This window comes from Sinocyclocheilus grahami, unplaced genomic scaffold (genome assembly GCF_001515645.1).
Source record: "Sinocyclocheilus grahami isolate Dianchi unplaced genomic scaffold, SAMN03320097.WGS_v1.1 scaffold8.1, whole genome shotgun sequence".
Classification (NCBI taxonomy): domain Eukaryota; kingdom Metazoa; phylum Chordata; class Actinopteri; order Cypriniformes; family Cyprinidae; genus Sinocyclocheilus; species Sinocyclocheilus grahami.
Genome location: NW_015505187.1, coordinates 786412 through 799465, shown reverse-complemented (window position 1 = coordinate 799465; position 13054 = coordinate 786412). Strand labels below are relative to the sequence as shown.

Sequence of the window (13054 nt, the reverse complement as noted above, 5' to 3'; positions counted from 1 at the left end):
TTTTTTAATTAATACATTAATGATTGGTTTCATTGCATTTCAAGTGGCCATTCAGAACCCCTAACTAATAACAATACATTAAAAAAAGAGATTAGAGATTAAAAATTAGTGCTGCATACAAGCAGGAACTCCATTAAGAGAAACAGGATGTGGCTAAATGAGTTAATGAGGAGGCTGTAAATCTGTTCTGAAGATTGTAATTAAGCCAGTTAATGTGCTAGTCTGTCAGAGATGAGGACGCAGCCAAACATGACATGCCTCTACATGCATGTACGGCAACAGAGGAAGCACCCGCTGATAATGTTTCATCTCCATATTTGTACTTCTGGTGAGTGTTCACATTACTGTTCTGTCACTAAGGACAGATGAAGACACACTGGTCTTTTAAAAGGTCATTGTGACCATTAACCTCTCCAAAAGACAGAAACCTGACCCCACAATTAATAGTGTGACTATTTGCTGCAAGCTGCCTGGCTGATCAATCATCAGGATGATATTTTTGCCTTTACCATTTCCTTAAAAGAACACAGAGGGTTGCTGGGTAAAAGTTGATATATTAATTGCTAAAGGTAATGAGACTAGCCAGACTCCACTGAACTCAGTGTGTGTGTGAGAGACAAAGTGAAATGAAGAACAAGAGATAGTGGACAATGAACATGTAAGCTGAACCGAACTGACCTGCTCAGCAAAGAACGATATGACAGTGAAGACGACTAACGTCACCAGCACACAGTGGGTCCAGAACTTCAGCTTGTCCCTGTATATTCGCCTGTGAAACAGAAGATTAACTCTGGTTAGCCTGTTACATGCTAGATGCTATAACTACACAATCTGGATCCAACAAGCATCATTATACATTGATAGCACTGTAGCTAAAATATGTATTTCATCAGAGTACACAACAATTTTTGAATGGTTGTCCTTTTGTTTTTCTGCTGTTCTGAAGTGAACAGAAAAGTTTTGAATAGATCTCCAGGAATAGAATTTATTGCTGTGAAACTCCAAAAGTGAAGGAAATTGCAAAGCCTTTTAGAAATACAAGAGTCAATGTATAATATATAATATATATAATGTATACTAAAAAATAATACACTACTGTGCAAAAGTTTGGGGGCAAAGGCTTTATTTTTAAGTCTTTTATGCTCACCAAGGCTGCGGTTATTTGTTAAAAATGACAGTAAAACCATTAATATTGTGAGAAACATTTTAAGAAACATTTCTTATTATTAGCATCAATGTTGAAAATAGTTGTCACTTAATATTTTTTTGTAAAACTACTGTTAGTTGCCTAAACTTTTTTTTTTTTAAGAAATCTTTTGTAATCTTTTTATGATCAATTTTATGCAGCACTGCTGAATAAAAGTATTAATATAAAATAATCTTAAATAAGAAATATATTTGAGAGATATTCAAAATCAAAACAAACACGATTTCAGAAAATTTTAACTAATGGCAAAAAGTCAACTATTAAATAAAAAGTAGCACCTTTAATAGTGTACAGACCTCAATCATTGTTCAAAAATATAATTTTCTTATAATAATGATAATAATATATTAATATATAATAATATTTTTTCCAAGGTAAATCTATTTTATTTAAATTCTAAAATCTATTTTCGATTCTAAAATCTATTTTGAAGGTAAAACTTTTGTAAACAAATTTTAATTCATAAATATCACTATCAAATGACCTGATTTCATATTAAATGATCTAGTACTTAAGTACGTTTACTGACCTTGACAGGCAGCTCTGCAGTGATACGTTATATGACTTAAGTTATTAAATATTACTAAACAATTTTGTTCAAAAGGAAAATATAAATAAATAAATAGATCATTAAAAACATGGCCGCATTGTAACAGTGAGCTCATTCACTGCTGTCAGTATACATGGGCAGGAATGGTGATGCTGTCTTAACTCTTGCCAGATTCAAAACCGTATATTTATCAAGACTGTGAGTGACAGTTCCCAGTGACTCAAGTTCTGATGTCACGCAGCAGGCCGTCGGAGGTGAGAGGGTGACAAGGTGACATCATCATCTGTGAGGAACACAGTCCGTTACCCTTTTGTCACCGGCGTGTTTGTGTCTGACAGAGCCAATCTGCACATACACAGCTTTTAAAATCAGCCTATGGGGCTGCTCGAGCCTGGCAGTGCCCAAAAATAACACCCTGGCCCTCAGGTCACATGCCTCTGATGGGGCTTTATGGGGCATCTGGGTGTAACAGAGAGCCGCTCTGGCTGGTTGAGCATGAATGGCAAATGCACTTGTCATAATTTCCAGCCTGTAACCCTCCAAAGGAGCGACAGATACATAAACCCTTCTTCAACCACCTCCCCATTCCCAGAATTCCAGACGGTGTCGACAGCTATCACCCAACTTCACACAGCGATGACAGGAAGGAACGTTTACCAGTATTTGTAAAACTACTGTTAGTTGCCTAAACTTTTGTAATCTTTTTATGATCAATTTTATGCAGCACTGCTGAATAAAAGTATTAATATAAAATAATCTTAAATAAGAAATATATTTTAGAGATATTCAAAATCAAAACAAACACGATTTCAGAAAATTTTAACTAATGGCAAAAAGTCAACTATTAAATAAAAAGTAGCACCTTTAATAGTGTACAGACCTCAATCATTGTTCAAAAATATCATTTTCTTATAATAATGATAATAATATATTAATATATAATAATATTTTTTCCAAGGTAAATCTATTTGATTTAAATTCTAAAATCTATTTTCGATTCTAAAATCTATTTTGAAGGTAAAACTTTTGTAAACAAATTTTAATTCATAAATATCACTATCAAATGACCTAATTTCATATTAAATGATCTAGTACTTAAGTACGTTTACTGACCTTGACAGGCAGCTCTGCAGTGATACGTTATATGACTTAAGTTATTAAATATTACTAAACAATTTTGTTAAAAAGGAAAATATAAATAAATAAATAGATCATTAAAAACATGGCCGCATTGTAACAGTGAGCTCATTCACTGCTGTCAGTATACATGGGCAGGAATGGTGATGCTGTCTTAACTCTTGCCAGATTCAAAACCGTATATTTATCAAGACTGTGACTGACAGTTCCCAGTGACTCAAGTTCTGATGTCACGCAGCAGGCCGTCGGAGGTGAGAGGGTGACAAGGTGACATCATCATCTGTGAGGAACACAAGTCCGTTACCCTTTTGTCACCGGCGTGTTTGTGTCTGACAGAACCAATCTGCACATACACAGCTTTTAAAATCATCCTATGGGGCTGCTCGAGCCTGGCAGTGCCCAAAAATAACACCCTGGCCCTCAGGTCACACGCCTCTGATGGGGCTTTATGGGGCATCTGGGTGTAACAGAGAGCCGCTCTGGCTGGTTGAGCATGAATGGCAAATGCACTTGTCATAATTTCCAGCCTGTAACCCTCCAAAGGAGCGACAGATACATAAACCCTTCTTCAACCACCTCCCCATTCCCAGAATTCCAGACGGTGTCGACAGCTATCACCCAACTTCACACAGCGATGACAGGAAGGAACGTTTACCAGTATTCACAAGAGTAAAGCAACAGAAACAGGCTATAAATCACACACAACTTCACACAGCTAAATGTAAACAGACTTGTGAAACTCATTACAACAAAACCAAATATATCTCTACACCAATAAACCATTATATTCAGGGACTAATGATCTGAAAAGTTTTGGAGACATGTTATAAATCTCATCAGGTGTAAACACTGCTGTTTGAAAGCTTAAAGTTTACTCAAAATGATGGATGAATCAATCGGTGATTCAATTCGCTCGCCCTCATGTTGTTCCAAACCCATATGGCTTTCTTCCATGAAACACAAAAGGAGATATTTTGAACAATGTGCCGGCTGCTTTTTCATGCAATAAGTGAGACTTAAAAAGGTTTAAAGACTGAAAATTTAGTTTGTTCTTTACACAAAGCTATTACATGACATCAGAATTATAGTGCGTAAATCATTTGGACTCCTTTTATGGCATTTTTGCATCCTCATTGAGGCTTCATAAGCTTGTTGTGTGCATTTTGTGTACATATGTGTGCAATTAAAATTTTTTAAATCATTTTATTTTAATCAATACATTTTTGAGGCTTGAAAGTTCTAGTACCCATTAACTGTACAATAAAATACTGTTTTTGAAGAATGTTAGTTTTATTTATACACTATTATAGTATCATTTATTTCTCTGAAATAGTTTTTATTTGTATATTTTCAGTTTCCGCTTTATTTTAAGGGGATAGTTCACCCAAAAATGAAAATTCTCTCATTAATTACTCACCCTCATGTCGTTCCAAACCTGTAAGACCTCCGTTCATCTTCGGAACACAAATTAAGATATTTTTGATGGAATCTGACAGCTCTCTGACCCTCCCATAGACAGCAAGGATCCTAACACGATCAAGGCTCAGAAACGTAGCTAGGAGATCGTTAAAATAATCCATGTTACATCAGGGGTTCAACCGTAATTTTACGAAGCTACGAGAATACTTTTTGTGCACAAAGAAAACAAAAATAACGACTTTATTCAACAATTGGTCTCCTCCTCATCACCCTATAGCGCCATTTGGGAGAGTATCATATACGCAAACAACGTAAACAGCGTATCCGCGTACAGTGCTGCTGATACAGAACAGCATACTTCGTTTACGTATGTGATACTCTCCAAAATACTCTCCAAAATGACAAATTGTTGAATAAAGTCGTTATTTTTGTTTTCTTTGCACACAAAAAGTACTTTTACAAAATTACATTTCTGATTTTCATTGAGTTTAAGTTCTTCAAATAAGATTTATTTTATTTCAGTTTTATTTCAATGAATGAACATGTTTTTAATAACAATAACAACACTGTTTAAAGCATATCCTTTTTTGTTCCACTGGAAGTCATGCAGGTTTGGAACAACATGAGGGAGATTTAATAATGATTCTTTGGCTGCAGTTCAGTTTTTAAGTCAGTGTTTTATGTGGACAGATATTTTTTCTCTTTACACTACCATCAAGCATAATAAACTTCTTTATTTAGGTTTAATGGCTGCTATGCCTTTATTCAAACACTTTTGTTCTTTATTTTTCATGTCGATTCGGTCCATTACAGTTTCATATTCAACTATTAAAGCTATTTCTGTTCAACTATTAAAGCTCTTTCTGTCCTGATCTGTTCTGTTCATGCTTCAGATTCAGTAATGAAACCTGAGGCATGTACACAGACCTGTTTGACTCGTCTTAGTTAAATTCTTAAGTAAGTTTCTGTCTTCTACACAAACATGCAATGAATGATTGTTTGTGACTAAATTCTTACCACTCCTGTAGCTCTGTCATGTGGAGGAAACGGTTTCTGTATTCCCTGGGCAGCTCAAACTGAGAGGGCAACGGGAACATTGACTCATAGAAGTCCCTTAGTACAGCTTTGACTGTGTTGGCGTCCTTATGGCTGTATTTATACACTATTATAGTATCATTTATTTCTCTGAAATAGTTTTTATTTGTATATTTTCAGTTTCCGCTTTATTTTAAGGGGATAGTTCACCCAAAAATGAAAATTCTCTCATTAATTACTCACCCTCATGTCGTTCCAAACCTGTAAGACCTCCGTTCATCTTCGGAACACAAATTAAGATATTTTTGATGGAATCTGACAGCTCTCTGACCCTCCCATAGACAGCAAGGATCCTAACACGATCAAGGCTCAGAAACGTAGCTAGGAGATCGTTAAAATAATCCATGTTACATCAGGGGTTCAACCGTAATTTTACGAAGCTACGAGAATACTTTTTGTGCACAAAGAAAACAAAAATAACGACTTTATTCAACAATTGGTCTCCTCCTCATCACCCTATAGCGCCATTTTGGAGAGTATCATATACGCAAACAACGTAAACAGCGTATCCGCGTACAGTGCTGCTGATACAGAACAGCATACTTCGTTTACGTATGTGATACTCTCCAAAATACTCTCCAAAATGACAAATTGTTGAATAAAGTCGTTATTTTTGTTTTCTTTGCACACAAAAAGTACTTTTACAAAATTACATTTCTGATTTTCATTGAGTTTAAGTTCTTCAAATAAGATTTATTTTATTTCAGTTTTATTTCAATGAATGAACATGTTTTTAATAACAATAACAACACTGTTTAAAGCATATCCTTTTTTGTTCCACTGGAAGTCATGCAGGTTTGGAACAACATGAGGGAGATTTAATAATGATTCTTTGGCTGCAGTTCAGTTTTTAAGTCAGTGTTTTATGTGGACAGATATTTTTTCTCTTTACACTACCATCAAGCATAAATTGACTTTCATACTCAAGGAACTTTTGAAGACATCTGAATTTCGGTGGCCAAAATTTTGTATCCATAGACTAACATTAAATTGATACATAAGTCTGTGTGTATGTGTTGGGACTCTTACGTGTCCTGTAGTTCCTGCATGATGAGTCTGTCAATCATGTGAGGCATGTGGGCGGGCACTTTGCGGGAAGTGAAGCCGAATTGAGCATTCAAGAGTCTGTTGACATAGCGGAGTGAATCAGCAAAAGTGTCCCGCAACCTGCGTCCAGTGGCCGACCCGTCAGCTGCATACTGCAGTTCACTCTGTAGACGCTCCTCTTCCTGTGATGCAAAAAAAGACACATACAAAGATACACATACACTGATCAGGAGAGATTGCAATACTCAATGTGGCTTCAGTTACAAGAACCAATTGGCTTTTTGTTTACTCTAGAACAGTGGTTCTCAAATAGGAGGCCAAAACCCACAAGGGGGCCCTTTTACAAAATTACATTTCTGATTTTCATTGAGTTTAAGTTCTTCAAATAAGATTTATTTTATTTCAGTTTTATTTCAATGAATGAACATGTTTTTAATAACAATAACAACACTGTTTAAAGCATATCCTTTTTTGTTCCACTGGAAGTCATGCAGGTTTGGAACAACATGAGGGAGATTTAATAATGATTCTTTGGCTGCAGTTCAGTTTTTAAGTCAGTGTTTTATGTGGACAGATATTTTTTCTCTTTACACTACCATCAAGCATAATAAACTTCTTTATTTAGGTTTAATGGCTGCTATGCCTTTATTCAAACACTTTTGTTCTTTATTTTTCATGTCGATTCGGTCCATTACAGTTTCATATTCAACTATTAAAGCTATTTCTGTTCAACTATTAAAGCTCTTTCTGTCCTGATCTGTTCTGTTCATGCTTCAGATTCAGTAATGAAACCTGAGGCATGTACACAGACCTGTTTGACTCGTCTTAGTTAAATTCTTAAGTAAGTTTCTGTCTTCTACACAAACATGCAATGAATGATTGTTTGTGACTAAATTCTTACCACTCCTGTAGCTCTGTCATGTGGAGGAAACGGTTTCTGTATTCCCTGGGCAGCTCAAACTGAGAGGGCAACGGGAACATTGACTCATAGAAGTCCCTTAGTACAGCTTTGACTGTGTTGGCGTCCTTATGGCTGTGGTCAATATTGTCATTCAGGCAGATAAACTTCCTGTAGGCCAAAAAAGGGGCTTAAAGTAAGATTAGGCTTCCCAAAGTGCGCAAAAAACAGGAATGAAAGCCCCTGAACGAACCTAGGGTTCTTCCTGATGTCATCGAGCTGCCCCACCACATGGGAGACATTGGTCCGGATCATCTTAAAAGCGATCTCTTCCTCGCCCATGATTTCAAATCTGAAAAGAACAAGAGCCTGCATAACTAACCCGGTCCCGTAAGAGATGCTGAAGAGCTCCAGCTGAAGTGTTTGTGGGAAGGTAATGAAAATCTTACTTGTATTTATTCTGGTCCTTGAAGGCTTTGTGGATCCTCTCTGTGATGGGTTTGCAGTGGATTACTAAACCTTTTGTTACGGGCGGCTGCAGGAACATCAAAACAGGGATTTTATAAATAAATAAGCTGATAATACAAGACTCTGCCAACCATGACAATTTTATAGCCTACAGCCTAACAAGGTGTTGATCACTTAACAGATGTTTTGTGAGATTTTATAGTCTAATATTTGACTTGTATACGTGTGTATACAGTGGCTCTCACCATGCTGGGGTCGTAATAGGCCTCCTGGGTGGGGCTGACAGTATGGAGTTGCGTGAGGTTGGATGGAAGAGCCTTTGAGCAGTTTATAAGCATCTGCTCCAGACTGGTCAAATCCTGTTTAGAGTCAAATAAACAGACGTGCCTTTCCTCAACACATGGGTAAGACAGACAATCATGTGGTGACAAAAAAAAGAGCTATATATGCCTTGTGTTCACTTTTACAAAACCCCTTCCTGAAGTTCTGTTTTGTACATATTTTCCTGCTTTATTGTTAAGTGTTTAATTTTTATTTATTTATTTTTTTTATATATATTTCATATAAATGTAATGATATAAATGTATTTAAATAACATTTTAAAAGGAAATAAACTAGACAAATTTAATAACAAATTAGACTACATTAAATTAAAATATATTTGACTATTTCAAATTAAACTAAAACACGTATTAAATTCAAACAAATTAGACTACATATTACATTAAACAACTACATTTGAAATAAAAAATATATTAACTATATAAAATTAAATGTAACTACATTTTAAATTATACTGAATTTCAAATTAAAATAAACTACATTTAAATAAAATAGACAACATTTAAAATTAAATTTACATTTAAAAAAATAACTAGACTATATTAAAGCACTACATTTTAAATTAAATATTTTTTTCTAATGTAAAAATCTTGTCATTTTCTCCATGCTGTGGCAGAAGAGTGGTGTGTACCTGAAGGCTTAAGGGGAGTTCATGGACACGTGTGGCCAACGTGCGAATCTCACGATCAGAGAGCACGCCAGAGTGGTCCGTGTCAATTTCGTCAAACACTTCAGATATATTGAGCTGCTGCACCGCACTCATCAAGAAGTAGAAATAAGAAAATGCAAACTGCATGTCCTCTGAGTGACGCACACGGTGGGACGAGGTCTTATCAAACTCCTGAGGGAAGCTGAAGGAGCAAGATATCAAGACAAAAAAAAAAAGGATATATTAATTGACTTTCATACTCAAGGAACTTTTGAAGACATCTGAATTTCGGTGGCCAAAATTTTGTATCCATAGACTAACATTAAATTGATACATAAGTCTGTGTGTATGTGTTGGGACTCTTACGTGTCCTGTAGTTCCTGCATGATGAGTCTGTCAATCATGTGAGGCATGTGGGCGGGCACTTTGCGGGAAGTGAAGCCGAATTGAGCATTCAAGAGTCTGTTGACATAGCGGAGTGAATCAGCAAAAGTGTCCCGCAACCTGCGTCCAGTGGCCGACCCGTCAGCTGCATACTGCAGTTCACTCTGTAGACGCTCCTCTTCCTGTGATGCAAAAAAAGACACATACAAAGATACACATACACTGATCAGGAGAGATTGCAATACTCAATGTGGCTTCAGTTACAAGAACCAATTGGCTTTTTGTTTACTCTAGAACAGTGGTTCTCAAATAGGAGGCCAAAACCCACAAGGGGGCCACAGAAAACTTCCAATGGCACTGCAGGATGATATTAATAAATAATTATAATAATAACAATATTTATTTATTTATTATTTATTTGTCTGATCCATTTATATAACAAAAAAAAATATATATATATATATATAATTACCTATCTATCTATCTACTAATATTAACATTTATATTAATAATATTTATATTTAATAGAAATATTAACTTTATAAATATAAATATTAACTTTAACATAATTCAAATGGAAAACAACAAAATTAGATTAAACTATTTTTCTCTTCAATATCTAGTTTTAAGAATAATATATTTTATTAATGTATAATATTAAGTTTAACTGACTTAAAATGTATTTTCCCCTAAATAAGTTGTTTTGCTTTTTTTAAAGAACATATGGATCTTGCCACTTCAGATTTTTATTTTTTTTTACCTCTATCAACATTCCCAGTTTTAAATTAAACAGCATTCATGTTTTGGCTAAAATATTACATTAAAGGTGGTAAATTACTTTAAAAAAAAATTTTACATCTCAAAAGCTGACATTTTTACAAGGTTGTGTAGACTTTTATACCCACTGTATGTGTGTATATGTATGGGAGGCCTTCGGTTAAAAAAAAAGTTGTAGAACCATGTCTCACCTCCAGCAGATCCTGAAAGAACTTCCTCTTCTCCCATGGAAGGAAACCCCGGTCCAAGCTGGAGGTGTAATACTGGAGTTTACGACCCACTGGCCGCCCGCGGAGGTGGGCTTCATTTTCTGAATCTCTCTCTTTAGACATGTTCCCCATCAGGGTGCTGAGAAGCTTAGATGCGAGGGGCTTCTCTATGCCAAACAATCTTGATTGAGCCTTCGGTGTAACACCATCAATCTGAACTGGGACAAGAGACAGAGCAACACCTGGTTCCAATTCAGAGTTTTTGTTTCTTTCCTCATCTTCATTTGCTCGTTTCACCCTCACTGCTCTTTCATCCTGATGTTGACTGATTACAGGAGGCTTCGGGTCTTCATTCGAGTGTTTTGCTTGTATGTCCTGGTCTTGTTTTTCAGAGTCTTTATTGTTTAGTAAAAGCTTAGCTTTGTCTTTGTACGGCCCCAGCAGCACTGCTTTGGTCAAATTAAAGCCTTTAATAGTAATGTCACCTAATATTAGCTTCTCGTTCAGCTTCTGTAACTCAAGCTTCACTTCCTCAGGCAAAAGAGATTCATTTAACGCAGGCACCTGTACAATCTCTACACCGCCATGGGCTTTCTCTCTAACTCTTGGGCCTTGTTTTTCTTTGGGAACCTTTTCAAACATGACTACCGGTTCTGGGGTCACCACGGTCAGTTTGGGCTCCTCGTCTTTCTCCTGCACCGGATCGGATACGTTTGATTTGGGGAGCTCTCTGGTATCCACGGCTACAGTGAAAGTCATGGTGAAGTCGTGGTTATTGGCACTCTGAAAGGTGATGTTGTAGTGGATCTGAGTGGCATTGTGTCTGGGCAGCAGCAGCAGGTGGATGGTCTTCCATTTGTTGGCGACAGAAGTGTGACGGAGCGCTGGGTTATCAGCGACCTGTGCCTCGGACACGCGGTTAGCCAGGCCTGAGAAGCTAAAACACGGTCGGAGCTCTCCCTGAGGCAGGGTGTAAAGCGTTTGGTTCCTCCGAAGGACGACACGGTGCAATTGGTCGAAGTTATCTTATAAATGCACAAACAAACAGAAAATGAGTTCAATCAATTCCAACTAGACTTAAGAAACACTCAAGTGGTTGTCAACCAGGGGGCCAGGAAACATTGAGTTCAACATTAAAGGCTCGCAAATGAAGTCTGCCACATATCCAGAACAGTTCAAAAATACACAGTGAACCTGTCCAATGCTATTCATTTTAATGAAAAAGATATGTAGGGTCATATGTCCAGCCTCGTACAAAGTGTGTAAACACCGCATCAGTCTTTTATTCTTTTAATTTAGTTAAATTTGTTCTGATCAGGGGTGTGGCTTTGATTTTGACATTGGTGGGAACAAAACAGCCCATTACATTTGTTTGACAGCAATTTCATGTCAACTAAAGTGGGGAGTCTTCTTAATGGCACTGCACATCACTTTTTTAATAATAAAAAATTAATTGGACCAACGTTTATTCTGAAAGTTACTAAATTCTACGCCTTTGATAGTTCTGTTCATATTATATATATATATATGTGTGTGGGCCTGTTGTGTTAGAGAGTGGAGGGACTTTAGGTCAAAACTGTTGAGAACAACTGGTCAAAACTCACCTTGTCCGCAGTCACCGACATCGAACCCACATGCAAGAACGTTGCACGCCTGGTCACAGAATTTATCAGCCAACCAAGAGTTAGCACAGCCTTGGTTACAGAAGGACACGCCCCCCAATCCTCCGAGACCACCACCGCCGAACTGCCAAGGCTGCCCACCTCCAATCACAGCACCGCCCACTCCTCCAAAACGACTGCTGCCTGCAGTGCCTGCAAGGACAAATCAAGAAATTATGAAACAGATATAAAGATGGGATCAGAAACATGCAATTGGTTCAATTAAACCTGAGGGTGAGTGAATAATGACAGAATTTTAATTCTGGGGTGAAATGACGGTGTCAAAGTACCTTGACAGTCTCCTCCATCCCAATCACATGCAGAGTTGTTACAGGCCTTGTCACAGTAGCCGTCTTTGATCCAGGAGCCTGGGCAGCCCTCAGCACAGTTTGGTACAGGCCAGGTGAGATACACCTGTGAACAGAGAAAACATCTCAGGTGATTATCAAGGCCAAATGAGTTGACCAATACTACAAAACCAAAACTGGTCTCTACTTTAATAATATTTTTAAATATAATTTATTCCTGTGATGCAAAGCTGAATTTTCAGCAGCATTAGTCCAGTTCAAAAGAACATACATTATATTTTTCTTTAAAAAAGTGACGTGACATGTGGCCAAGTATGGTGACCCATACTCTTTAGTATCACATAACCCTTCTGAAATCATTCTAATAAGATCACTTGCTTCTCAAGAAACATTTCTAATTATTATTAATGTTTAAAACAGTTGTGCTGCTTTTTGTGAAATCCATGATACATTTGTTTCAGGATTTTCCCTTTTATGAATAAAAAGTTCAAAAGAACATACATTATATTTTTCTTTAACAACGTAAAGGGTCTTTACTGCCCCTTTTGATCAATTCAATGCATTTCTTTTGAATAACAGTAATCATTTCTTTACAACAACCCAAATATTTTTAACAGCAGAGTATGCATTCATAGATCTTTTGTATGTATGCAAAATGTCCCTTTTAAATGTACATTTTACTTCAGATGTGCATAAACTGTTAGACATGCTGTTCAAATAAACAGTCTTTCTTACAGAGACAGATAGGCAGTCTTTCTGACCTTTTGACCTTTAGAGTGGCTGTAGAAGTCATCAGGCCATACATCCTTGCCAAACATGACATCATCATTGAGGTAGATGAACTTTTGAGAGAGTCCTGGGATTCGGTGAATGTGAGTCTCTATGGCAGGAGAACTGAATGAA

General features: G+C 36.7%; 1 protein-coding gene across 1 annotated transcript in view; it reads right to left on the bottom strand.

The window, feature by feature from the left end:
* Positions 1-13054, bottom strand: part of gnptab (N-acetylglucosamine-1-phosphate transferase subunits alpha and beta) — a 16969-nt gene extending 3915 nt beyond the window's left edge. Inside the window, exons 1-11 of the mRNA XM_016278879.1 lie at positions 12913-13054; positions 12134-12257; positions 11787-11996; positions 10165-11207; positions 9179-9378; positions 8795-9014; positions 8067-8180; positions 7803-7888; positions 7607-7705; positions 7357-7524; positions 679-769 (exon numbers count right to left, since the gene is read on the bottom strand). Of these exons, the coding sequence (XP_016134365.1) occupies positions 679-769; positions 7357-7524; positions 7607-7705; positions 7803-7888; positions 8067-8180; positions 8795-9014; positions 9179-9378; positions 10165-11207; positions 11787-11996; positions 12134-12257; positions 12913-12969 (2412 nt within the window). The 5' untranslated portion in view covers positions 12970-13054. The remainder of the gene's footprint in view (positions 1-678; positions 770-7356; positions 7525-7606; positions 7706-7802; positions 7889-8066; positions 8181-8794; positions 9015-9178; positions 9379-10164; positions 11208-11786; positions 11997-12133; positions 12258-12912) is intronic.